General features: G+C 46.5%; 1 protein-coding gene across 5 annotated transcripts in view; it reads left to right on the top strand.

Moving 5' to 3' along the window:
- Positions 1–26,899, top strand: part of LOC120928427 (CUB and sushi domain-containing protein 1-like) — a 368,880-nt gene that overhangs the window by 162,452 nt on the left and 179,529 nt on the right. For all 5 annotated transcript variants that reach the window (XM_040339531.1, XM_040339530.1, XM_040339527.1 and 2 more), the window contains exons 7-8: positions 3,652–3,831; positions 9,902–10,081. In XM_040339531.1, coding sequence (XP_040195465.1) covers positions 3,652–3,831; positions 9,902–10,081 — 360 coding nt within the window. The remainder of the gene's footprint in view (positions 1–3,651; positions 3,832–9,901; positions 10,082–26,899) is intronic.

The raw sequence follows: 26,899 nt of genomic DNA, 5'->3' as shown, positions 1-26,899 counted from the left end.
TGCTACCTATAGAGATCCCCCCACCACTGAAGAGGGCTATGGCGCCCTTATGGAAGCCAAAATGACACAAATGGAGATGGGCCAACGTCTCCTGAGTGAGACTCTCAATTGCAAGGTCATTAACAGGGGGTTGATGGGCCAGCTGACCCAATACACGGACCTTGCTGAGGTCACCCCTCCTCCTCCTGGCCCAAGCTCACCCCCAGAGACACAGCCTCCGAAGAAGCGTGGAAGGAAGGCTGCAAAGAAGGCTGGAGGGAAGGTTACAAGGAAGACAAGGAAGTGATGGCCTTGCTTCCAGATGGTCTGACAGAAGGCACAGGCTATTGTAGTACCAAAGACTGGGGACATATAAATCACCTGCTGCTGTTCCTGACCTCTGGGAGTCCAGGACCAGATTGGGCTCCCAACTATATGTGCTTCTCCAAATCCCAATTTTGTGTTCATATTATTTGATGTGTGCCCTGGGGTCAAAAGGAGGCACAAATTGAAGCAGGTTCTCCAGCATTGCCTTCATCTTAATTTTGTTTTATTATGAGCCAGAATAAATGGAATTTATGTTTACAGTAAATACTTGACCATGTGTTTTGATTCAAAAAGGAAAGTTTGCTTTTGAGTAGGTAGGGACATTTCAAAAATACAATGTCCAATTAACAAGGGACACCAACCAACCTCCTTGAGGGAAAATTATAAACAATAATTTGGTGGTAACGTGACACTAAAATTAAATATGGAGATCAGTCTAAAATATTTTCAACATAAAAACAAAAAATGAAGATTTTCATTAAAATTTATTTAAAAAAAGGAAAAAAAAATTATGGAGATCTGCCTTTAAAACAAAAATGACTATTCATAAGATCATGAGAAATAATAAAAAACAAGTTTGTCATAACTCTGTGTGAATATCAGCAGCAAAAGAAGTTGATTATTGTAGCATTATAAAGAAGAAAAAAATGCGCTGCATTAAACAAGGCAATAATTTACAGCGTGATGAATGTGCCATCTCCATTCGGAACGCTCGTTTTATCAGAACGAGCGCTCCTGTCTTATACTTGATCCCCTCGGAAAAGCATACACATGACCGTTTTTCGTGACGAGAAAAAGACTGATGTGAAACACGACGAGAAAAGAGAGCTAGTTTCAATTTTTTTTGCGGGCAATTTCAGTCGTCGACAAAACTGCTAGGGTGCATACACACGACCGGTTTTCTCGACCAATATAAAAAATGGCAGTTTTCTCGTTGTGAAAAACGGTTGTGTGTAAAAACCTATCTGGGTGTTACGTACCTGGGTGTGAGCCTGATGAGTGGAGGGAGACCTCCCGTACAACCCCAGCTCGGAGACCACTGGAATGGGGACAGTGGTGGTAAGAGCGCGGTGAGGTAAAGGTGCCTGTTCTGGTTGTTGCTGCTGTTGAGGCAGGAATCGCCAGACAGGAAGCAGATGATGCAGGTTAGCAGAGCCGTGGATGCAGGTTAGCAGAGCCGTGGATGCAGGTTAGCAGAGCCGTGGATGCAGGTCAGCAGAGCCGTGGATGCAGGTCAGCAGAGCAGCAGGTGCAGGTCAGCAGAGCCGTGGATGCAGGTTAGCAGAGCCGTGGATGCAGGTCAGCAGAGCCGTGGATGCAGGTTAGCAGAGCAGCAGGTGCAAGTCAGCAGAGTCAGACAGGCCGGGTCATACACTTGAAGCAACAGCATAAACGGTAGGCAGGAGAATAGTCAGAGTCCAGGCTGGGTCTTGGCAATGGGTGATCAGGCAGAGAACAGAGCAGGGTCAACAAGCCGAAGTCAGGACTGAAGAAGGAAGCAAGGTCAGGAAGCCGGGTCATACACTGTAACAGAATGCTTCAAACAGGAACTCAGGGAACAGATGCAGATCAAACCGCAAGGTACAGCATTCCTACAGCGTCTTTTATAGGCCGTTGGGCGGCAGCTGTGCGTCTAACACGCGCGCCTGCGCACAGACGCACGCAAAGGCCGTGACTCACACTCGCGCATAGGTGCGAGAGAAGTCTGTGGTTCGCGCATGACGGAAACGGGCAGGACGTCTCTGACACTGGGTCTCTATTTGGAGAGTAGATGTTTGCTATAGTACCCACATCTACCCACATCCTATCCTATCCTATCCTAGTACCCTATCCTACCCACATCTAACAACTGTATTTTAACTTTGCCCACCTGATCACTCCCCACATCTACTACCCTCTGTTCCACTTCACCCTCCCTTCTAGATTGTAAGCTCTAACGAGCAGGGCCCTCTGATCCCTCCTGTATTAAATTGTACTGTAACTATAATGTCTTCCCTGATGTTGTAAAGCGCTGCGTAAACTGTTGGCGCTATATAAATCCTGTATAATAATAATAATAATAATAATAGTACAATCCATATTGAATAACTTCCCCTTTATAAAAATAAACCTTCTGGGTCCACTAAGGCCGCGTACACATGATCGGTTAAACTGATGAGAATGGTCTGATCGACCGTTTTCATCGGTCCAAACCGATCGTGTGTGGGCGCCATCAGTTATTTATCCATCGGTTAAAAAAGAGCCAACTTGTTTTAAATTTAACCGATGGATTCCTAACCGATAGAAAAAAAAACATCGTTAGTATGCACAACCATCGGTTAAAAATCCATGCATGCTCAGAATCAAGTCGACGCATGCTTGGAAGCATTGAACTTCATTTTTTTCAGCACGTCGTTGTGTTTTACGTCACCGCGTTCTGACACGATCGTTTTTTAAACCGATGGTGTGTAGGCACGACTGACCGTTAGGAATCCATCGGTTAAATTTAAAACAAGTTGGCTTTTTTTTAACCGATGGATAAATAACCGATGGCGCCCACACACGAACGGTTTGGACCAATGAAAACGGTCCATCGGACCGTTTTCATCGGATGGACCGATCGTGTGTACAGGGCCTTACTGCTTCCTTACTACAAACATCGTATTTTTGTCAAATCCTATAGCCACCCAACGTGAGAGGTTTGAGGTTGAGTTCCCATAATACCATGTAGGGAAGAACCGAGAGGACAGTTTAGTCCTGAGGAATGCGTGATATGTGTTTCCTGGAGGCAAGCCACATTTACCCCATAATGTTGTAGGTCCTTGTTTACAGCAAACCTTTTCCCTGGGGAATTTAGTCCTTTTACATTATAGGTTACAAAGTTTACTGTAGTCATAATTTATATTGGGAGTTGCTGCCCCCTTTCTCCCTCTCTCTCCCCACACGGGGGTTCCGGGGTCCTCTCCCAGAGGAGAGGGAGAGGCAGAGGAAGGCCATGAGGGAGAGGGACCCAAATCAATTTCCCATTGAGGCAAGCTGGAAATCCCCACTGATATGTCGCATTCAATGCACGCATTTGTTCTGTCAGTGGTTTAAGAAGTCGTCTTCTTGATAGAGTCTCTGCTGATAAATCCAAGAATATTTGCAATTTAATTCCTTCATGTGATATTCCCCCCGCCTTCTGTATTCCTTCCATAATTTTGGACTTCTTTTCCGCATAATGAAATCTGGCTATCCCATCTCTTGGGATATCATCTGTTTGAGTTTGATATCTTATAATCCTATGCATCCTATCTATTTTTATTATTTATGTTTCTCTTTTTTCTAAACTTGCATTTTCTGACGTTTTTTTTTTTTTCTTTATAGCTGTAATATGTCCTGCACCAGAATTACCAGCTGATGGAAAATATGACCCACAAAAGGATGAGTACAATTATTTGGATTCTGTAACATTTTCATGCCAGAAGCCTTTACAAGTTGCAGGCAATGCTTCTATATCCTGTACAGCAACAGGAAAGTGGAGTTCGGATTCTCCTACATGCAAAGGTTAGAAATATGATCTTTTTGTGCTTGTATCAATGTATATTAAACAAAAAACAAAAAGTGCAGCGCTAGAATTAGTATTGAGTGAATAATTTTGCCAAAATCACATAACATTGGAAGTGAGAACAACAGAGGACTATGAGAAATGTGAATAGGAATTCACTCAGCATAAGAGCAATGCTTATAATGAGTCCATGTGTGTGTAACAAAACAGGTGGATGGAAACACTGACCAGGTGCAGTGAATAGTGAAAAGTTCAATGAACAAATGGAAACCGTTCATAGGTATGCTTCCCAGTGGAAAGATAAAACACTTCACAAGTAATGCCGGTTTAGATAAAGAAAATAGCAGTCATGGCTTGTCTGTAGCAATCTTCAAGATATCATATAAAGAGGATGGATACTCTTACCAGCTATGGTGGACTTGCATGTTAGTACTAACATCAAGTCGGATACGGCATGGTGGTCACAGCGGACCCTGGGCTCTGTACGGATGGATCTGTGGGATGGTCTCTCCAACTTGAATGATGGGACTGATCTAATCAGATACCTCTCTCAGGAACAGGAACCCGGATGGATAAGGCCGATGATGAAAAGACCACACTCATGGATCAACACAGCATGTGTGGAAAGGAAAGAAATGCTCCAATGGTGCAGATCAAAAAAAAAAAAATTGTGAAGGCTTTATTTTGAAAAATAACAATAAAATCACGTGAAAAGTTATAAAAGGCAGTATGGGGTACTAGGCATGTTACCCTTTTAGTACCCCATACTGCCTTTTATAACTTTTCACATGATTTTATTGTTATTTTTTAAAAATAATGCCTTCACGTTTTTTTTTTATCTGCACCATTGGAGCATTTCTTTCCTTTCCACACATGCTGTGTTGATCCATGAGTGTGGCCTTTTAATCATCGGCCTTATCCATCCGGGTTCCTGTTCCTGAGAGAGGTATCTGATTAGATCGGTCCCATCATTCAAGTTGGAGAGACCATCCCACAGATCCATCCGTACAGAGCCCAGGGTCCGCTGTGATCACCATGCCGTATCCGACTTGATGTTAGTACTAACATGCAAGTCCACCATAGCTGGTAAGAGTATCCATCCTCTTTATATGATATCTTGAAGATTGCTACAGACAAGCCATGACTGCTATTTTCTTTATCTAAACCGGCATTACTTGTGAAGTGTTTTATCTTTCCACTGGGAAGCATACCTATGAACTGTTTCCATTTGTTCATTGAACTTTTCACTATTCACTGCACCTGGTCAGTGTATCCATCCACCTGTTTTGTTACACACACATGGACTCATTATAAGCATTGCTCTTATGCTAAATGTAAATTCCTATTCACATTTCTCATAGTCCTCTGTTGTTCTCACTTCCAATGTTATGTGATTTTTGCAACATTTTTCACTCAATACTAATTCTAGCGCTGCACTTTTTGTTTTTTGTTTATACTTGACTTTGTTTGTTTGTGTGCTGGCTGCTACATGGTCCATTTTTTCTAGCTAGCGCAATTTTTCCCCCCACAATTTCATCAATGTATATTAGCCTAGGAGCTAGACCAGGGGTAGGCAACCTTTTGAGCACAGTGTGCCGAAAAATGTTTTCAAAGAAATTGAGCGTGACGATTTTATAACAAAATTTCACACACTCAATCACGAACGCGATTTCTTTAAAAAGTAAACTCTGTAAACTACTTGAGTAGTAGTGAGAAATTAACATCCTGCACTCCCCTGCCTCAGATCGACCCCAATTCCTGCAACTCCATACTTCAAATCAGCTCCAATTCATGCACCTGTCCCCTCTGAAAATTTGTCCCGGCACTGTAACCCCCTGCACATCTGCCCCACCACTGTAACCCCCTGCACATCTGCCCCACCACTGTAACCCCCTGCACATCTGCCCCACCACTGTAACCCCCTGCACATCTGCCCTACCACTGTAACTCCCGCTCATCTGCCCCACCAACGTACCCCCTTTCTCATCTGCACCACCACTGTAACCACCTGCACATCTGCCCCACCACTGTACAATCCTGCACATCTGCCCCACCACTGTAACCCCCTTCTCTTCTGTCCCACCACTGTAACCCCCGCTCATCTTCCCCACCATTGTTCCCCCTTTCTCATCTGTCCCATCACTGTACCTCCCTGCACATCTACTGCACCGCTGTACCACCATACTCTTCTGTCTCACCGCTGAACCATCTTCTTATCTGTCATAACACTGAACTTATCTGCTCATCTCCCCCACCGCTGTAACCCCCTGTTCTCATCTGCCCCACCACTGTACCTCCTGCACATCTGTCCCACCTCTGTTCCCCCTGCTCTTCTGCCCCCACCACTGTTACCCCCTGCTCATGTGTTCCACTGATGTACCTCCTTTCTCCTCTGCACATCTGCCCCACCTCTACCCCCCTGCTCCTCTGCCCAACCACTCTAACCCCCCTGCTCATCTGTCCCACCAATGCACATTCTTTCACATCTGCTTCACCGCAGTACACCCCTGCTCTTCTGTCCTACTGCTAAACTCCCTTCTCATCTGTCCCAACACTAAACCACCTGCTCATCTTTCCCACCACTGTAACCCCCTGCTCATCTGCCCCACCACTGTACCCCTTTGCTCTTCTGTTCCACCACTGTAACCTCGCTGCTCATCTGCCCCAACACTGTACCCCTTTTCTCATCTGCTCCACCACTGTACCTTCCTGCACATCTGCTCCACCGCCGTATCCCCATGCTCTTTTGTCTCACTACTGAATCACCTTCTCATCTGTCCTAACACTGAACCCATCAGCTCATCTGCCCCACCACTGTAACCTGCTTTCTTATCTGCCCCACCATGTACCTCCTGCACATCTGTCTCACCTCTGTATCCCCCTGCTCTTCTGCCCTACCACTGTAACCCCCTGCTCTTCTGTCCTACCACTGTAACCCCCTGCTCTTCTGTCCTACCACTGTAACCCCCTGCTCTTCTGCCCTACCACTGTAACCCCCTGCTCATCTGTCCCACCAATACACCTCCCTGCTTTTGTGTCCCACAGCTGAACCCCCTTCACATCTGCTCCTTAACACTGAACCTCCCTGCTCATCTGTCCCACCACTGTTTCCCCCTTCTCATCTGGCCCAACACTGAACCCCCCTACTCATCTTCCCCATCACTATACCCCCTGCTCTTCTGTCCCACTGCTGAACCCCCTTCTCATCTCTTCTACTGCTGTACCTCCCTGCACATCTGCCCAACCACTGTACCCTCCTGCTTTTCTGTCCCACCTCTGAACCCCTACTGTTCATTTTCCCCACCTCTGTACCCTCCTGCTCATCTGCTTCACCGCTGTAACCTCTTCTCATCTATGATATGTGTGATATGCAGAGTGGTGAAATGAAGCAGAGCTGAGACACATCTACCTATCTTGGCAAACTCATCCTGCTGGTCCACCTCTCACATCCAGCCCACGTGCTTGTGTGTGATGTCCTAAACAAGCTTCTGGAATGGATGCGCAATAATGAGCTCAGTTCAGGGGAATTTTCTGAAATCAGTAGGCCTGTGTGCAGAATCATAAGTTGGGTCCCCACAGCTGAGAAAAAGTGCAACTCTCTGGGCCACAGCAAAAGTTGGGTGTGGTTTTCACTGCGCTGAATACTGGCTGTGCCTTAAAGGGCCACAAAGTGCAGGGGTTAAGTAGTAAGTGATGCAAAGGTTTAGGAATAATTTCAAAAAAGTTCCCAGAAGCTCAACAGTAATTCCACAAACTGTCACCTGATTGTGATTTTCTCAATCACCGTGAAATACCTTATTTTTGAGAGTGGTAGTGGCAACCAAGCAAATCATTTTCCTCCAGATAGTGGCTGGGGATAGCAGGACTGTGATTGGCTTTAGCGGTGGCCAATGACATTCGTCGTCCTCCTGGAAACAGGGACCACCCCCCTAGCAGAACTGCACCCAATCTCTTCCCTTTCACAAAAGCTGAGGATCGCGGCTACAGAAAAGTTACAGAACCAAACAATATTTCCCATGTTTTACAATGTGTGGGGGCACAGTGCCTCCCCCTCAGTGCAGGTGCGACATGGGGAATTCTGAATTTGAAATGCATTAGTGTCTCATTGACACTTTCCTGCGCTGCTCTGCTGATAAGGGAGGGAGTCGAGTGGCGGCAAAAGAGGCTTTGCATGTCGCTTGCCGCACCCATGCCGGGGGTTGCCTACCAATGAGCTAGACACAGGTTTGTTATTTTCTCATGAAAACGTTAAGGTGATTGTAGCTACAGTTGTGCTCATAAGTTTATATACCCTGGCTGAATTTATGATTTCTTGGTCATTTTGGATGATAACATATATTTTTTAGGGAAATTAAGATTTAAATGGTCCCAGGCTATCCCAGACCTCGACAACGACAATTACGGTGACATATGGGATTTCCCTTTTAATTCCCTTGTCTCCCTGAGAGACCGATTGATTCAATTTAAGATGGTTCACAGGGCACATTTCAATCCTCAAAGTCTAAATAAAATTAATCTGGACTCTTCTCATGGGTGTTGGCGTTGTGGGGGGATTCCTGGACACTTTACTCACATTTTTTGGACTTGTCCAGCTATTGTTGGGTATTGGAAGGAGATATTGGCCTTTATAACCCAAATCACCACTATTTTGTTACAACCATCAATTGCAATATGTATGTTGGGTCTGAGCAATTTTTTCCCACGGTAGCGGGGTGTACTCTGGTGGGGTGGCTCTTGCTTTATGCCCGTAAAGCTATAGCTCTCAGTTGGAAAAAAAATACCCCCCCACCTATATCAACAGAGGCTGCCCTCTCAAATATGAGAGGGTTTGGTCCAAATGGCTGGCGGACCCCTCTACAGCCTCTGAAGCCCCCTAGACGAACCTGATTTTCAGGCCATTCCCTGTTTGTTACTGGGTAAACATCCTTGACAGCTTGGGTGCTTTTCCGGGAGCCGAGTTACTATAATCATCATTTTACTATTGTATTCCATTCTCAGTTTTTTACATTTACTGATATGGAATGATCTCTGTAAGGATGGCATTGATACTCTGTAAGACCAATGTATGTATTTTTTTTTTTTTTATTGTTTTTGTTGTTCTGTTATTTTGTTTGTTCTAAAAAAATTATAAAAACGTATATTTAAAAAAAATAGCGGCTCTTTACCGCTGACACCGCACCCACGCCCCAGTGTGAAAGTAGCCTAATACTGGATAAGTAAAATTGGATCAGGCTTCCACTTCCCCCCCTTTTTTTGGGGTTAAGATTACCTTTTGCAAAATAGTAAATGTTGCAACTTTTAACTTATGATCAATGTGCATTGAGGCTAGCTTCACACTGCTGCGAATTCGAAATCGCCGTAAAATTGCGATTTTATCGCGATTTCGCGGCTGCGGTTTTGCCGCGATTTCGGACGCGATTTAAGAGACTTCTGTGCAGGGTTCAATCGCGGCCCGAAATTGCAAAAAGTAGTACAGGAACTACTTTTTGAAATCGGTGCAGCGCCGCAGATGCGGCGTCGCACGGATTAGGACGGTGCCATTGCCGACAAATGCCGGCAAATGCCTCCGATTTGAAATGCGATTTGACATGTGAAATCGCATCTCAAATCGCACCAAATCGTACCCAGTGTGAACCTGGGCTTACTACTTTTTGCATTAATGTCATCAAAGAATTGCATTCACAACCTACATGTTGCAGCTGACCTACAAGAAAGCTTGGAGGGATTGCAAGTTTGGTTGTGTACCACCCTGCTGTCATTATGGCAGATGAGATGTGTAGTAAGTCACTGGAAGCAAATAATCATCTATTGAATGGGCAGAGCTGAGCACAACCACATTAAATTCAAAATAATACAAGTTTCCTCCAGAAGAGGCACCATGTGATTCTTTTTGAGGGTGAAGGTGGGAGTAGTTTGGGGAACTATGTATGCAACTGGGTACAGATTAACCCTAGTCTACAACCTTTTTTTAATAACAGGAAATTATGGTAATGTAGTGCAGCAGAATGCCACCATTCATATGCTACCTATAGTGATTGATCTTTATTATTTTTTTTTCTTAATTCATAGCTGTAAATTGCCCTAATCCAGATGTGAAAGATTCAAGAAGACTGTCGGGGTTCATTGGCCCATATACATTGAATTCTGCTATATCGTTTGATTGTAAAAAAGGCTTCATTCTGAGGGGGTCCGGTTCAATCTCATGCAACATTGATAGTCAGTGGGTACCCACAATTCCACAGTGTGAAAGTAAGTATACAGCTTTGAAAACAAAGTTTCTTCATTACCTTCTTTTAATAAAGTGAAATCTAAAACTACCTATGGGTCACATTACAATTTACTGAGACTGTGTAACATAGGGGGACCAATCTATCCAATCAGTTTGTATCCAATCAGGCAGGCCTTTGCACTAACTAGTTTTTGGTAGATCCAAAACGATTGTACAATTGGATTGTAATGTGTGTGTGGTTAGCTGTAATGTGATTTTTCAACCACTGTTTGTTTATTTTTTCATTTTTAGCACAACTTTCTTACATATATTAGTCGCCATTCTAACTAGCTCATTCTTTCTAGTAAACTAACCTGTTTTCTTTTGCAAACCTTTCATTCTACCTCTCTTCTCTTTCCCACCTACGTTTCTTCTTTCTGCTATTTTTCCTTTTCTACCTGCATCATATTTTCCTACTATACTCCTGCTTCTTGCTTCCATGTTCTCATGTTTTATTCTGTGCATTTGGAAACGCATCCAGTTTTTATTTAACACAGTTCATTACCTGGCTAGAACTAGCTTCTGAGGGAGTCTATTGCACATTGAAGAAGCCTTTCCGTATGCAGCAGTAAAGCTCATTCCCACCAGCTGGAATGAGTACCCTCCTGTCATTTGCATTGAACTTACTACTATAGTAAACAACTTTACATTGATTCTCTATATGAACCAGTTATGTATTTACTATATATATGGTCACCATAGCTCCTTTTTAACCACTTGCTTACTGGGCACATATACCCCCCCTCCTGCCCAGGCGAAATTTCAGCTTCCGGCACTGCGTTGCTTTAACTGACAATTACGCGGTCGTGCGACGTGACTCCCAAACAAAATTGACGTCCTTTTTTCCCCACAAATAGAGCTTTCTTTTGGTGGTATTTGATCATCTCTGCAGTTTTTATTTTTTGAGCTATAAACAAAAAAAGAAGGCAACTTACTTGTTGCTATAATAAATATCCCAATTTTTTTTTTAAAAAAACATTTTTTTTTCTCAGTTTAGGCCGATACGTATTCTTCTACATATATTTGGTAAAAAAAAAAAAAAAAGAAACGCAATAAGCGACTGATTTGCGCAAAAGTTATAGCGCCTATAAAATAGGGGACAGAATTTTTTTTTTTTATTTTTTTTTTTACTAGTAATGGCGGCGATCTGCAATTTTTATTGGGACTGCGACATTATGGCAGACACGTCAGACACTTTTAACACCATTCACATTTATACAGCGATCAGTGTTATAAATATGCACTAATTACTGTATAAATGTGACTGGCAGGGAAGAAGGTTAACACTAGGGGGCGAGGAAGGGGTTAAATGTGTAGCCTAGTGAATGTTCTAACTTTAGGGGGAGGGGACTGACTGGGGGAGGTGACTGATCTGTGTCCCTATGTACAAGGGACACAGCATCGGTCTCCTCTCTCCCTGACAGGATGTGGATCTGTGTGTTTACACACACAGATCCACGTCCTTGTCTGTGTAACCGCCGATCGCGGGTGTGTGGCAGACATCGCGGCCGCCAGGCACGCGCATCAGCATCTTAGTGATGCGGCGGGCACGCTCGCGCCCCCCAGTGGCTGGAGGCCGTATATAGACAGCCCCCCGGCAATTGGGATCCACACTGCGGCCGTACAAAGTCGTACGGCTGGCAGGAAGTGGTTAAACACCTCTTCTCAAGAAGATCAGTTTAATCTATCTATACTCATAGCAGAGGTTTCTCCTACGCCTTCCAGGACGGCACACCAGAGAGATGAGGGCTCCTCCCACAGGAAACACAATCAATTGACAAGTTTGTTATAAGTTCCCACCCACCCCCTTGCTCCTCAGTATTTTGATTGTGTTTCTCCCGAACACAGCGGCACGTTTGTTGTTTTACATTACCTGGAGACGGTGAGGTCGAAGGGTACCCCTGTTGAGGCAGGTTCAGGGAGGCCGGGGAGAGCTGAACTAACCTGTTGGCTTCGGTCGCTCACAGGTCGCCACAAAGACATGCATGGACGCTCTGAGCTGTGGTGAAAAAGCCATCGTCCCTCTGCAAAAAATCCGCCACGCTGCTGATCTCTCCTTCCTGGGGGGGTTTGCAAAGGAGCATTGCGCTGCAGGCCTCGTTCTGAGGTACAGGAAGCGCGTCACCGGAGAGTGGGCGTTCCCTACACGGCAACCCGGAAGTGACGCTTCGGCGTGGAGGGCAGCGTGGAGCGGTGGGGTCGGCGGCGGATAAACCCTACTACAGGTACCGGCAAGCCAAGGACCCAGTCAACCTCCTCATGATGGAAGAGGAAGGGAAGACTAGCGCTGCGGCTACCAAATCCAGATCGGGGGTCGGTGAGTACTGTCCCTCCTGGAAAGGGAGGAAAGAGGAGAGTGAGAGTTCCTGAACTTCAGGATGCAGCTGGTATCGGCTGCCTTCCTCGTTCTCTCTCTCTTTTCTCCCCAGTACAGCCTGCAGCCCAGAGTGGGAAGGAATAACACGGTTGTTTATTATGTTCCCTCTCTAACAGAATCTCCCGGCGAAACCCAGGGGGCCTCTGCTCAATCCTCAGCATCTGCTAGTGGCAGTTCCTCTAAAAAATGCGGAAACTGTAAAGATAAGCTCCCAAAATCCTACACCAAACCCTTCTGCCACAAGTGTATTAACCAGCTGGCTGGGAAGGAGGCGGCTGCCATGATGAAAGATTTTCTCTTGTCAATGCAGTCTGAAATGTTGGCCACGGTTAGAGCTTTCAGGGAGACGGCTACACAAGCAGCCACAAGCCCTAGCACAGAGGAACCGGTCCCTAGAGAGAGTTTGATCTCTCAGGGAAGGCTTCTTGCAGGACCCAGTACCCCTTTCCTACCCTCCCAGATCTTTTCTCATGATCAGGAAGAAGAGGAAAGTGAGGTCATGAGCCAGGTCACTAGACATAGCTCAGAGGGTGAGGAGGATAGAGACTCAGTCATGTCTCAGGAGGAAGGAAAATTGAAAAGATTCCTCTTCTCAGCAGAGGATGTGGACAGTCTCCTTCAGGCAATCTATGCCACTGAAGAGATTCCAGAGGTTCCAAAAACGACCTCTGCACAGGATAAGGTGTATAGGGGGCTCAGTGAAACACAGGATAGAGTCTTCCCTCTCCACCAATCTCTAAAAGAAATAATCCTACAAGAGTGGAAATATCCAGAAAGGAGACTGACCACTCAGAAAACCTGGAAACGGAAGTACCCGTTCCCCCCAGTCAGTTGGGGAAGTTTTCTTTAAACTTCCAAAACTGGATGCGGCCCTGTCCCAGGTCACTAAACAGTCAGACCTCTCATTTGAAGATGCTGGCAGTATTAAAGACCTAATAGACCGTAGGGCCGAATCACTCCTAAGGAAAGCCTGGGAGGCTAACACAGCTTCTATGGCCCCAGCCTTAGCTGCGACCTGTGTAGCCAGGAATGCAGACCTATGGGTAGAAAAACTGGCAGAACACCTCGCCCAGTTTACGGAGTCAGAGGAAATCTTGGGGTCTCTATCTTTTGATAGGGAAAGCTGTCGCGTACTTGGCAGATGCCGCTTTAGAAACTGCTAAAGCTTCAGCCAAGACAGCGGCCTTGATCAACTCGTCCAGACGAGCTATCTGGGTTAAGGCTTGGGAAGGGGATGTCACATCAAAGGGAAAACTGTGTGGACTCCCTTTCCAGGGTTCACTCCTGTTTGGCCAAGGATTAGATGATGTCCTAGTTAGGTCTTCAGAAAAGGGAAAGAAATTCCCTGTGAAACCTAAGAAAGATGGTTTTAAGAAGACTTTTCGAGGCCCCCAGGGGCAAAACAAACAGAAGTATAAAAGAGAACCCAATAGGCGCTGGTTTTATGGCAAAGGGAACAAAAAGAATAACTTGCTCTTTCCCCCTTCCAAGGCTGATGCTAAACAGACCAAGTGACGCCAAGGTCAAAGTAGGGGGGAGGCTGTCCCAGTTTGTACAACAGTGGGAAAGTATTTCAGACAGTCCCTACATACACAAGATTATAAGGGATGGGTTCCGCCTGGAATTTGTCACCTCCCCCCCCCCCCTATGATCACCCTCACGCAGCTCCCCAAGGATACCCTAAAGAGAAAGGCCCTCTTGGAAGGGATTCAGGAATTGGCAGAGCAACTAGTAATAATACCAGTGCCAGTGGAACAGCAATACCGGGGGTTTTATTCCCACGTGTTTGTGGTTCAGAAACCATCAGGAAAATTCAGCCTGATAGTAAACCTGAGAAAACTAAACAAATTTTTAGAACAAAAGAAGTTTTCCATGGAGAGTATTTACTCAGTGAGAAAGAACCTCATGAAGGAAACCTACATGACAACCATAGACCTGAAAGACGCCTATTTGCACGTGCCAATTCACGTGGACCATCAGGCTTTTTTGAGGTTTGCGGTAGTAGTAGGGAAGGAAATCTGTCATTGGCAGTTCAGGGCGCTGCCCTTCGGCCTAACCTCCAGCCCCAGAATCTTTACAAAGATACTGGCAGAGGCAGTAGCCTTCCTACATCTTCAAGGGATATGCCTTATACCATACCTGGACGATCTACTGATCTCCGGTCAGACAGAATCACAGGTTCAGAGGGATACCAACAGGGTGATGGAGTTTTTAGAAAGCCTAGGCTGGATTATCAATTTAGAGAAGTCCTCCCTCATACCAGAACAGGTAAAAATATTTCTGGGCTACACTATAGACTCCAGGCTTCAGACGCTCTTCCTGCCAGAAGAAAAAATAAAAAAATTAGCGTCAGCAGCAGAGAATCTGGTGAGATTCCCCAGACTTCCCAGGAGGTCAGTTATGAGAGTCCTAGGCTTAATGTCGGCATCCATACCAGCGGTAGTCTGGTCCCAGTTACATGCCAGGATTCTCCATTTTTTCTTTCTGTCCTCTTGGGACAAGAAGAAGGAATCCCTGGATCAGGAGATTCTACTCACCCCTCAGGTCTTGTCATCCCTAGAGTGGTGGACCAATCACCAAAACCTAAGGGAAGGTCGACCTTGGGCACAATGGGATCCGGTAAAATTGACTACGGATGCCAGCACATGGGGGTGGGGTGCCCACATGGGGGGGAAAAAAGCCCAGGGAAGATGGTGCTACCTCCTAGCTCGTCAATCTTCCAATTTCAGGGAACTCAGAGCAGTAGGAGAAGCCCTGAAGGCCTTCCAACAAGATGTCACAGACAGGGAGGTCCAGGTGAGCTCAGACAACGCTACAGTAGTAGCCTACCTGAATCACCAAGGCGGTACCAGATCCGGTCCCCTATTGGAACTAACCATGGAAATTCTGGGTTGGGCAGAGAAAAAGGTCACCTCCATCTCAGCCATACATATAAAGGGGACAGACAACATAGAAGCGGACTTCCTCAGTCGCCAACAAATAAGACAGGGGGAATGGGAATTGAATCCCGAGGTCTTTCAGGCCCTAGTTCTTCAGTTTGGCGAACCAGACATAGACCTGTTCGCAAACCGGAAGAAAAGGAAAGTGAACAGGTACTTCTCAACCTCCATAGAACGGGATTCCGAGGGCCTGGACGCGTTGTCCCAGAACTGGCACTTCAGATTGGCTTACGCCTTCCCACCCCTGGCGCTAATTCCGCGGGTACTCCAGAAAGTCAGCAGGTCCCCCGGTCAGGTCCTCCTTATTGCCCCATGGTGGCCAAGGAGGACATGGTTTGCGAATCTGAGATTCATGTCAGTAGCAGAACCTCTGAAGCTCCCAGCCAGGACAGACCTCCTCAGGCAGGGTCCAGTGTCTCACCCAAGACCAGAGTTTTTTCAACTAACGGCCTGGTTAGTGAGCGCCAGATTCTGAAACGAAAAGGTTGTTCAGAAAAGGTGATTAATACTCTCCTTACAAGTAGAAAGCCGGTCACCAGAAAGATCTACTTAAAAATATGGAAAACTTTCCAGACCTGGAGTAGAAAAAGGCTAGAGTCTTCCCAGTCGGTTCCAGTTATCCTGGATTTTCTCCAGAATGGAGCAGACGCCGGGCTTAAGGTTAGCACCCTGCGAGTACAGGTAGCAGCCCTCTCCGTGTACCTGGATAAAAGATTAGCGAAGGACGACCTAGTTAAGAGGTTCTTACTAGCTAGGGAAAGAATGTCCCCCGTCCTTAAAAGCTTCTGTCCACCATGGGACCTTACTAGGGTATTAGAGTCATTATCTATGCCCCCTTTTGAACCTTTAGAGAAAGTTTCCTTTAGGTTCCTTACGTTAAAATTAGCTTTTTTGTTAGCTATTACTACAGCCAGGAGGGTGGGAGATCTGCAAGCTCTGTCCATGAAAGAGCCTTTTCTTAGGGTGCAACCAGACAGGGTCACTCTTAGGGCAGATCCCTTATACCTACCTAAAGTAGCATCCTTACTCAACAGGACGCAAGAAATGATATTGCCGTCCTTTTGTTCAGAACCAAAGAACGAGAAGGAATTTAAGTTTCACTGTTTGGACGTAAGAAGATGTCTTCTTATATATTTAGAGAGAACCAAAAGTTTTAGGAAATCTAACCATCTCCTAATCCTCTATGGTGGAGTCAGGAAGGGATTGCAGGCCTCAAGGCCATCAGTCTCAAAATGGATTAGGGAAGCTATTTCAGAGGCTTATCAGTGTGCAGGAGAACCCGCTCCACTTAATATCAAAGCTCATTCAACCAGATCTCTGGCGACATCCTGGGCTGAGAGAGCAGGTGCCTCCTGGGACCAGATCCGTAGTGCGGCTACCTGGTCAAGTCATCACACCTTCCTGAAACACTACTGTGTAGAATTGTTGTCACAGCAAGACCTGGCTTTCGGTCGGAAGGTCCTCCAAGCTGTGGTCCCACCCTGAGGTAGGCCTGAGGTCCTTTAATATCCTCTCTGGTGTGCCGTCCTGGAAGGCGTAGGAGAAAACCTACGTTAGATCTACCGGTAACGGTATTTCTACGAGCCTTCCAGGACGGCAGGCCTACTACCCACCCTATGTGAAGAAAGGTAAGCTATATGCTAAATGGTAAGTACCGATGGGGTGCCCCTTGTGAACCAGTTCAAGATTACTTTATTAAATACTGAGGAGCAAGGGGGTGGGTGGGAACTTATAACAAACTTGTCAATTGATTGTGTTTCCTGTGGGAGGAGCCCTCATCTCTCTGCTGTGCCGTCCTGGAAGGCTCGTAGAAATACCGTTACCGGTAGATCTAACGTAGGTTTTTCCATGCCTCCTTTTTTTTTTTTAGTTGCCCATTTCTGTACTCTCTCCAGTTTCACACCATTTTTTTGTGTAAACTTGTTCCCAGGATGTCTGTCACCTTCCTCCTTATAGTCAGGGAAATTTAGACTTTACTAGAAGTATTATGGAATGTTGGGGGGAATGATTGGTATGTAAAAAAGGGATATAGGAAGGGTATCCTAAAATTAACACCAAGCAGGTGTGTGTGCTTACTATACCTGGGGTAGCCAGGTAATAAGACACCATTTAATTCAGGATACAAATGCTAGTCACAGAGGGCCAGATTCACAGAAGAGATACAACAGCGTTTCTCTGAAACGCCGTCGTATCTCTGAGTATCTATGCGACTGATTCATAGAATCAGTTACGCATAGATAGCCCTTAGATAGCCCTCGACAGGTGTAATTGTCTTACACCTTCGGATCTTAGGATGCAATACCTCGGCCACCGCTGGGTGGAGTTCGCGTCGTATTCCAGCGTCGGGTATGCAAATTAGCAGTTACGGCGGTCCACAAAGGTTTTTCCCGTCGTAACGTCGACGCAAGTCTTAGTTTCCCGTCGCAAAGTTAGGGGTGCTATTAACATAGTGTAAAATTACTCCACCATGTTAAAGTATGCCCCTCGTTCCCGCGTCGCTTTTGAATTTTTTTTTCCCGGCGTAAGTATGTTACGCACGTCGCGATTCACAAACACGTCGCGCCGCCGTAATTTCGCGCAAAGCACGTCGGTAAAATTGCGAAGGGAGCATGCGCAGTATGTCCGGCGCGGGAGGGCGCCTAATTTTAAATGGTACCCGCCCCATTTGAATTGGGCGGGCTTGCGCCGGACGTGTTTACGATACACAAGTTTACAGGTAAGTGCTTTGTGGATCGGGGACTTACACTGAAAACTTGCGGCGGTGTAACGTAAACGGGTTACGTTACACGGCCGCAATTCTACGTGAATCTGGCCCAGAGTATCTATTCTAAGAAATAATTGTAAGCCTGTCATAGATGGTTCAAATCTTGGCTAGTTCAGCAGGGACTGGCCAAAATTTGAACCATCTATGGGAAGGCTGATTGTACCCAAGTCGAGAGTGGATTTTGACTCAAAATACTGTTTCAAGATACATTTTAGACTTGGATACAGTTGCAAAAATACAGACCTTCTATTTGCATTTGCAGTGTAAGTATTTCAAGAGTGCGAGAGTGATTTTTGTTATGGATGAATAAAAGGCCACCTGCAGGTCAGCCTTGTGTAGTGTGTTGCGGCGCTGGTAAGAGATCTGTCTAAGAGAGAGAGAGAGTGTCTTTTTTTCTAGGTAGATAGAGCAGGCAGGCTAGTCAGTTAAAGTTACAGGGCCAGATTCAGATAGAGATACGACGGTGTATCTCCTGATACGCCGTCGTATCTCTGAGTTCCGTCGGTCGGATCTATGCGCCTGATTCATAGAATCTCCCTAAGTTGCGCCGATTCAGAAACGAACGACCGCCCGGCGCTTTTTTTTTACGTCGTTTGCGTTCAGCTTTTTCCGGCGTACAGTTACCCCTGCTATATGCGGCGTATCCTATGTTAAGTATGGCCGTCGTTCCCGGGTCGAATTTTGAATTTTTTATGTCGTTTGCGAATACGGATGGACGTAATTTACGTTCACGTCGAAACCAATGACGTCCTAGTGACGTCATTTAGAGCAATGCAAGCTGGGAAATTTAGCGGACGGCGCATGCACCGTTCGTTCGGCGCGGGGACACGCCTGATTTAAATTTTACACGCCCCCTAGCCACGGAATTTGAATTCCGCCGGGGGATTTACGATACGCCGCCGCAACTTTACAGGCAAGTGCTTTCTGAATAAAGCCACTGCCTCAAAAACTTGCGGCGGCGGATCGTAAATCAGATAGGTTACGCGGATCTAAAGATCCGCTAACCTATCTGAATCTAGCCCACAGTGTGTAGAGGATATATATACATCACAAATATACATATATTTATACACTGTATAGTTTAGCTAGATCAGTTCTTCCTAATTTACTGGCAGGCAGTTGATTGTGCTAGCTGCAGTATTCTCACGTGGTGTATTGCCTGTGTCCTCTGTAGTTTGCACCTAAAGCTACTTGGTGTGTACTGCACGTGTCCTCTGTAGTTTGCACCTAAAGCTACTTGGTGTGTACTGCCCGTGTGCTCTGTAGTTTGCACCTAAAGCTACTTGGTGTGTACTGCCCGTGTGCTCTGTAGTTTGCACCTAAAGCTACTTGGTGTGTACTGCCCGTGTGCTCTGTAGTTTGCACCTAAAGCTACTTGGTGTGTACTGCACGTGTGCTCTGTAGTTTGCACCTAAAGCTACTTGGTGTGTGCTCTGTAGTTTGCACCTAAAGCTTCTTGGTGTGTACTGCCCGTGTGCTCTGTAGTTTGCACCTAAAGCTACTTGGTGTGTACTGCACGTGTGCTCTGTAGTTTGCACCTAAAGCTACTTGGTGTGTACTGCCCGTGTGCTCTGTAGTTTGCACCTAAAGCTACTTGGTGTGTACTGCCCGTGTGCTCTGTAGTTTGCACCTAAAGCTACTTGGTGTGTACTGCACGTGTGCTCTGTAGTTTGCACCTAAAGCTACTTGGTGTGTGCTCTGTAGTTTGCACCTAAAGCTACTTGGTGTGTACTGCCCGTGTGCTCTGTAGTTTGCACCTAAAGCTACTTGGTGTGTACTGCACGTGTGCTCTGTAGTTTGCACCTAAAGCTACTTGGTGTGTACTGCCCGTGTGCTCTGTAGTTTGCACCTAAAGCTACTTGGTGTGTACTGCACGCGTGCTCTGTAGTTTGCACCTAAAGCTACTTGGTGTGTACTGCACATGTGCTCTGTAGTTTGCACCTAAAGCTACTTGGTGTGTACTGCCCGTGTGCTCTGTAGTTTGCACCTAAAGCTACTTGGTGTGTACTGCCCGTGTCCTCTGCAGTTTTCACCTAAAGCTATGAGGTGTGTGCACTGCCTTTTGTCCTCTGCAGGCCATTAGTATGTCTGGAAGGACAACAAGGAGAGGCAGAGAGTCACGAGGGCAAGCAGGCTCTGCGTCTAGAGGCAACAGTGCTGGTCATGGACACGGTGCATCCTCATCAGCACATGGCCGTTGGACACGCTCATCCTTGTTTTCGGCAGCTGGCCGTGTTGAGCCGCAACATGCCGAAGACTTAGTAGAGTGGATGACCAAGCCGTCCTCATCCTCCTCATCCTCTCACCCAGGCTCAGGGTACTTTGTCTGGCAAAGTAGCTGCCAAGGCTTCCTCTTCCCTCTGCTCAATGGCATCACTCACTCCTTCCCTAGCCCCACCATGTCCTCCTGCGGAGTCCCCGAACTGTTTGACCACAGTGTTTGGTACATGCTGCATGAGGATGCGCAGCATTTTGAAGGCTCCGATTATGGTACACAGATAGAGGAAGGCAGTAACGTGAGCCCAGAGAGAGGGGGTGCCCCAGAAGGGCAGCAATCTGGAAGTCATGTTCCCCCAGCTGCAGCATACTGCCAGGTTTTCTACAGTGATGAGGAGTGAGGGCATGATGAGGTCACTGACTCTACATGGGTGCCTGATAGGAGAGAAGAGGAGGAGGCACAGGCACATCTCCAACGAGGCAGGATGCCCTCCAGGGGCCAGCTTAAGGGCAGCACACCGACTGCATCACAACGCAGAGCTACGCATGTGCAAGGCGTTATTCCAAAAGTTCTTTGGTGTGGGCCTTTTTTGAGACGAGTGCATCAAATCGCACCGCTGCCATTTGCAACATATGTCTCAAGCGTATCTCGCGTGGCCAAAACATCACCCGCTTGGGCACCACATGCTTGACCAGACATATGTTGATTTGCCATGCAGTTCATTGGCAAGCGTACCTCAAAGACCCACACCAAAGAACAAAGCGGACCTACCCTTGCCCCTCATAAGCTGGGATCTCCAACCCCACTATACCCTCAATCCTCTCTGAAGCCTGCACTGATAGGACTGAAGGTGTAGAATTAGGTGTGTCACAGCCTAGTACATGCGGGCAATCTTCTATCTGTACACCGATGACAGATTGTACCAGGCAAATTTCCCTGTCCCAGCTGCTGCAGCACCGAAAGAAGTTCTCTCCCAGCCATCCACATGCCCAGCGGTTGAATGCTAGCTTAGCTAAATTGCTAGTACTTCAACTGCTGCCTTTTCAGTTGGTAGATTCTGCCCCCTTCCGTGAGTTTGTGGAATGTGCGGTACCTCAGTGGCAAGTTCCAAAACGCCACTTTTTCTCACGGAAGGCGATTCCGTCTCTCTACCGGCATGTGGAAGGCAATGTCCATGCCTCGCTGGACAGGGCGGTCAGTGGTAAGGTGCATATTACTGCTGACTCATGGTCCAGCAGGCATGGATAGGGACGTTGCCTATCTTTCACGACACATTGGGTGACTCTGCTGGCAGCTGGGTAGGACAAGGTACAGTAGTGTTGGAGGTTGTTCCCCCACCACGCCTCGAAAATGCTACTACTGGTTGTGACCCACCTCTCTCCTCCACCCCCTCCTTTTCTTCTTCCTCTGTGGCCTCTTCCTGTGCTGATGTGTCCTCGGAACCAGCGGTGCTCCGTAGGCGTTCAAGGGGCTATGCAGGTACGCAGGCAAAGAGATGCCATGCGGTGCTTGAGCTGGTGTGCTTGGGAGACAGGAGCCACACTGGGGTAGAGGTTCTGTCAGCTCTGCAGGGGCAAGCTCAGAGGTGGTTGACGCCACGCCAGCTTAAGCCAGGAATGGTGGTTTGTGACAATGGCACCAACCTCCTCTCCGCCCTGCGACAGGGACAACTGACCCATGTGTCCTGTTTTGCTCATGTCCTTAATTTGGTGGTGCAGCGGTTCTTGGGCAGGTACCCGGGCTTACAGGATGTCCTGAAGCAGGCCAGAAAGTCTGTGTGTGTTTCCGATGGTCATATAATGCCAGTGCTCGGCTGGCAGACCTCCAAAGGGAATACAACCTGCCCAAGTACTGCCTAATCTGTGACATGCCCACCAGGTGGAACTCTACGTTGGCCATGCTGCAGCGGCTGCACACGCAGCAGAGGGCCATCAATGAGTATCTGTGCCAATATGGCAGCAGAACTGGGTCAGGGGAGCTTGTTTTTTTCCCCCACGCTAGTGGGTCTTGATCAGGGATGCATGCACTGTCCTGTCACCATTTGAGGAGGCCACGAGGATAGTGAGCAGTGACAGTGCATGCATCAGTGAGTCTGTCCCTCTTATTCACATGTTGGAGCACACGCTGCATGGAATAATGGACCGGGCCCTTGAGACAGAACAGAGGGAGGAAGAGGAGGACTTCCTTACCTCTCAAGGCCCCCTTTATCCAGACAGTGTTTGTTCCTGCTTGCCCGCCTATCGCACAGGAAGAGGAGGAGGAGGAGGAGGATTGTGTCAGCATGGAGGTGGAGCCTAGCACTCAGCATCAGCGGCAGTCTTCAAGGGATCACTTGCAGTCCCAAGGAACCCATGGACTTGTACGTGGCTGGGATGAGGTGGCTGCGGATCATGTCGTCCTCAATGACCCAGAGCACTCCACACCGAATGCCTCAGCAAACCTACGCTGCATGGCCTCCCTGATCCTGCAAAGCCTGCGGAAGGATCCTCGTACTCGTGCTATTAAGAGAGGGATCATTACTGGCTGGCAACTCTCCTTGATCCATGTTACAAGAATAAGGTTGCGGACCTTATCTTGCCGGCGCGGAGGGAGCAGAAGATAAAACATCTTTGGGAGGCCTTGCAGAAAGGTCTGTGCAACGCGTTCCCAGAGACTGGGGGGTTACAAAATCCTGGTCCTGGTCAAAGTGTTGCTGAGGCTTCGGTCAGTCACAGAAGGAGCGGTGGAGAAGGTGGCCGTCTGACCGATGCGTTCAGACAATTTTTTAGTCCACAGCCCCAAGGTATGACCCGTTCCAGCAACCATCGCCAGCATCTGTTTTACATGGTGCGGGAATACCTAGGGGCAAGATCAGACTTGGACACCTTTCCCACCGAAAATCCTCTGGCTTACTGGGTCTTGAGGATGGATCACTGGCCAGAGCTTGCACAGTACGCAATTGAGCTACTGGCTTGTCCTGCATCCAGTGTTCTTTCAGAACGCACATTCAGTGCTGCTGGAGGCTTTGTACACAGGGTGCGCCTCTCCAACGACTCTGTAGATCGACTGACCTTCATAAAAATGAATCGGGCTTGGATCACCACCAGCTACCAAGCACCTGATGCTGATGCAACTGAGTAATTTTTTTTTTTAAATGTCAGATCCCTTCAAGACTGCCTATGCTGATGCTGAGTGACTATCCTGTGAATATTCTTTTCCTCAATGATTTTGCTGATAGCTTGCAAGAACATTGTTGGTTCTGGGCACCGCCACCAGTGGCGAAGGCCCAATTTTTCTGCCCCTGTTTAACAGGGGCGTGTAATTACAATCTTTGATGCAATACTTTGCAGCGGGCTCATTGCTGCGCTCCAACTAGAGTATCTGTGAGGGGTTGCAGTGTTGTGGCACCAGCACCAGTGCCTAAGGCCCACATTTTCTGACCCTGTTCAACAGGGGCATGTAATTACAATTCTTGATCTAATATTTCACAGCAGGGCGTTCCAGCACCCACCAAGACTAACTGTGAGGGCTTACAGTGTTGTGGCAACACCTAGGGCCCAAATTTATGCAGAGTATATACGGCAGGCCCCTACTTTCAAACATCCAACTTACAAACAACTCCTACTTGCAAACCGAAGGAGAGAACAGGAAGTGAGAGGAAATCTACCCCTAGGAAGGGAAATTCTCTTCTGTAAAAGGTGTCTCCTGTCCACTGATGCTTTATCACAATCCTTGTTTCACAAAAAAAAAAAAAAAACATTTTCAAAAAATGATTTGTCATTGGGACAGAAAGTGAGGTGCAATCTTCTGAACAGATGCACACAGACAGCAAAACAAATCAGGGGGGGGGGGGGGACAGCATTTTTACTCGCCAGGTAAATTGTTATTCAGTAAACTCGGACTCCCACATGCCATGTGGGTTAATTTTTACTTATGCCATGTGGGTTAATTTTTACTTATGCCATGTGGGTTGATTTTTACGAATGCCTTGTGGGCCACTAATGCCTTGTGGGCCCCCCAGGAAATTTTACCATTTCCTGGGGGGGGGGGATGCGTCCCCCCCGGTTCCTACGCCCATGGCTGGAGCTACACTTTAAAAAAGTACCAGTTGAAAATTACAAACAGATTCTACGTAACAACAAACCTACAGTCCCTGTCTTGTTTGCACCGCCTGTATACTGCTGTTCAAAGTATATAGGGCCAAAGGGGCTTGTAATGACCTGGGGGAGGGGGCGGGGAAACCCATGCTATTTTTCTCAGTGATTTTCATCCATATTGCAGGGACCAAACATTACATTAAAGCCGCAAGCAGTCTTAAATTACTTTTTTCTTATAGTAATCTCATTTTGTGCAGGGACAGTTCTAAACACGTGCCACTACTATAGACACCCAGTAGGTATGATATTTAAAGGAATTTTTCTTTTTTTTTTTCACTTTAAGCATCATTAAAATTGCTGCTCCAGAAAAAACAACCATTTTTAAAACTTTTCCATTGACACATGTTCCCTGGGGCAAGACCCGGGTCCCCAAACCCGTTTTCCGACAATAACTTGCATATTAGGCTTTAAAATTAGCACTTTTGAATTCGAATGTTCGAGTCCCATTGACGTCAATGGGGTTCTAAATGTTCGCGCGAATGTTCGGTCCGTTCGAAGGTTCTGGTGCGAACCGAACGGGGGGGTGTTCGGCTCATCCCTAATTGTTGACATTAATTTCACAGAAGCGTACTAAAGTGAATCACCATGCAAAAAACAAACAAACAAAAAAACATAAATACAAATTAAAAATGTATAAAGTGTCCATGAAATATAAAGCAATATCTTGGAGTCTCATGCAAAAGAACATTGACTCTAATCTACACAAATGTGATGAAATAAGTGTAACAATCTAGTGTTGCACCACCAACAATCCTCCACCACAGTGATGTGTGCCACTTCCGCTCCCTTAGGCTCCATTCACACCTGAGCATAGCGTTTTCGGGCAGAAAAGTCGCGCAATTTTTACCGCGTTTTTGCTGCGATTTTGTTCAGGTCAAAAGGTCACCAATGTAAAAAGCAGAAAAACGCCCAAATCTGCCTAAAAAAAAAAAGTCCCAGAACTTGTTTGAGCATCTGGCGTTTTAGAGCTTCTGGCTTCAGGCGTTTTGGAGTGGAGATGTGAACCATCTCCATAGAGAATAATAGATTTTTTACCCTCCAGCATTTGTAGCTTCAGGCTTCAAGCTACAAAACGCCCAGGTGTGAATGGGGTCTTAAGAAAAAAGCTCACCAGATGCTGTTGCCATTCACTCTCTTGTCTGGCATATTTCGCTTTTGTGTTATGTTGAAGAGCCGCTAATGGATGCCAATCTCCATCCAGATACTGAATTCAATCTTAATCTTCTACGTGTTTTACAGTCTATTACCGCTTCATCAGGAGGAGGATGTCTAAAATAGAGTTAACAGATTATACAAAACAATCAAAAATACAGCAAGGTTATTATATACATGCATGAACGAACCATGCATATGTATATGCTAAATACCAAATACCTTTAATCATAATCAGGGGATGAAAAGGGGGGTTATGGTACCTTCCCTTTCCTTGTTGATGTTGTACTTCTAAATTTAACCTTCTGAGGCCTTTTCCCTTTTTTTTTTTTTTTTAAAACCGGCCCGAGAGTGAATGAGAGTGAATGGAACAGCATCTGGTAAGCTTTTTCTTGAGGGAGCGGAAGTGGCACACTGGTGGAGGATTATTGGTCTCTACTCTTACCATTTGAAAGCATTGGATCAAAAAAAAAATACAAAAAATACAAAAACTGATGGGAAATGTTCCAAATGAGAAACGGCCAAAAAGTTTTACCCTTCCTAACCCTTTCCAAAGCTGAAAACTTTAAAGCCTCTTTCACACTGGTGGACTCATCTGAAAAACGGACAGGTGGACCCTATTAGACCATCCACTGTGCTCTATGGATTGGCGGATGTACACAGATATGTGTTTGTTTACACCCGCCTGCATTTGGTCCAATAAAAACAAGATGGATGGGGATCTGTTCACATTTCGTCTAGTGGATCAGATGACAGTGTAAATGGACAGAAAGTCTGTTTACATCTGACTGCCCATAGAGAAAAGCGAGCTGTGTCCGTGTCCGCTCTGCATAAGCGGAACGGACACACACCTGTCATCTGCCTGCTCAGCAGGGATTTGACATATTACCCGCCAGAAAGCCTGCGTGAAAGGGACCCAATGATTTAATAACTCTGTCTAGTTTGTAATTATATTTGTGCCAAATGGTTACCATTCCATATGCCATTTTTTCTGCAAATGCAATGCTGAACCCAGGGTGTGTGTTAACAGTCATACAGCATCCAGCCCTGCAACCAGCTGACTGGTATGAGGGCAGAAGTGGCTTCTCCTGGCAAACATTTTGTACGTTGCCCATTTTGCCATGTAAAAATGCAGCAATCGCAACATAAAAGCCAGCAATGTATTCCTACCCAAACTGATGTCTCACTAGGCGGGGAAACGGAGATGGGGACT

This window comes from Rana temporaria, chromosome 2 (assembly GCF_905171775.1).
Source record: "Rana temporaria chromosome 2, aRanTem1.1, whole genome shotgun sequence".
NCBI classification, from domain to species: Eukaryota; Metazoa; Chordata; class Amphibia; order Anura; family Ranidae; genus Rana; species Rana temporaria.
The sequence above is the reverse complement of the archived record's forward strand: the minus strand, read 5'-3'. Positions and strand labels throughout refer to the sequence as shown.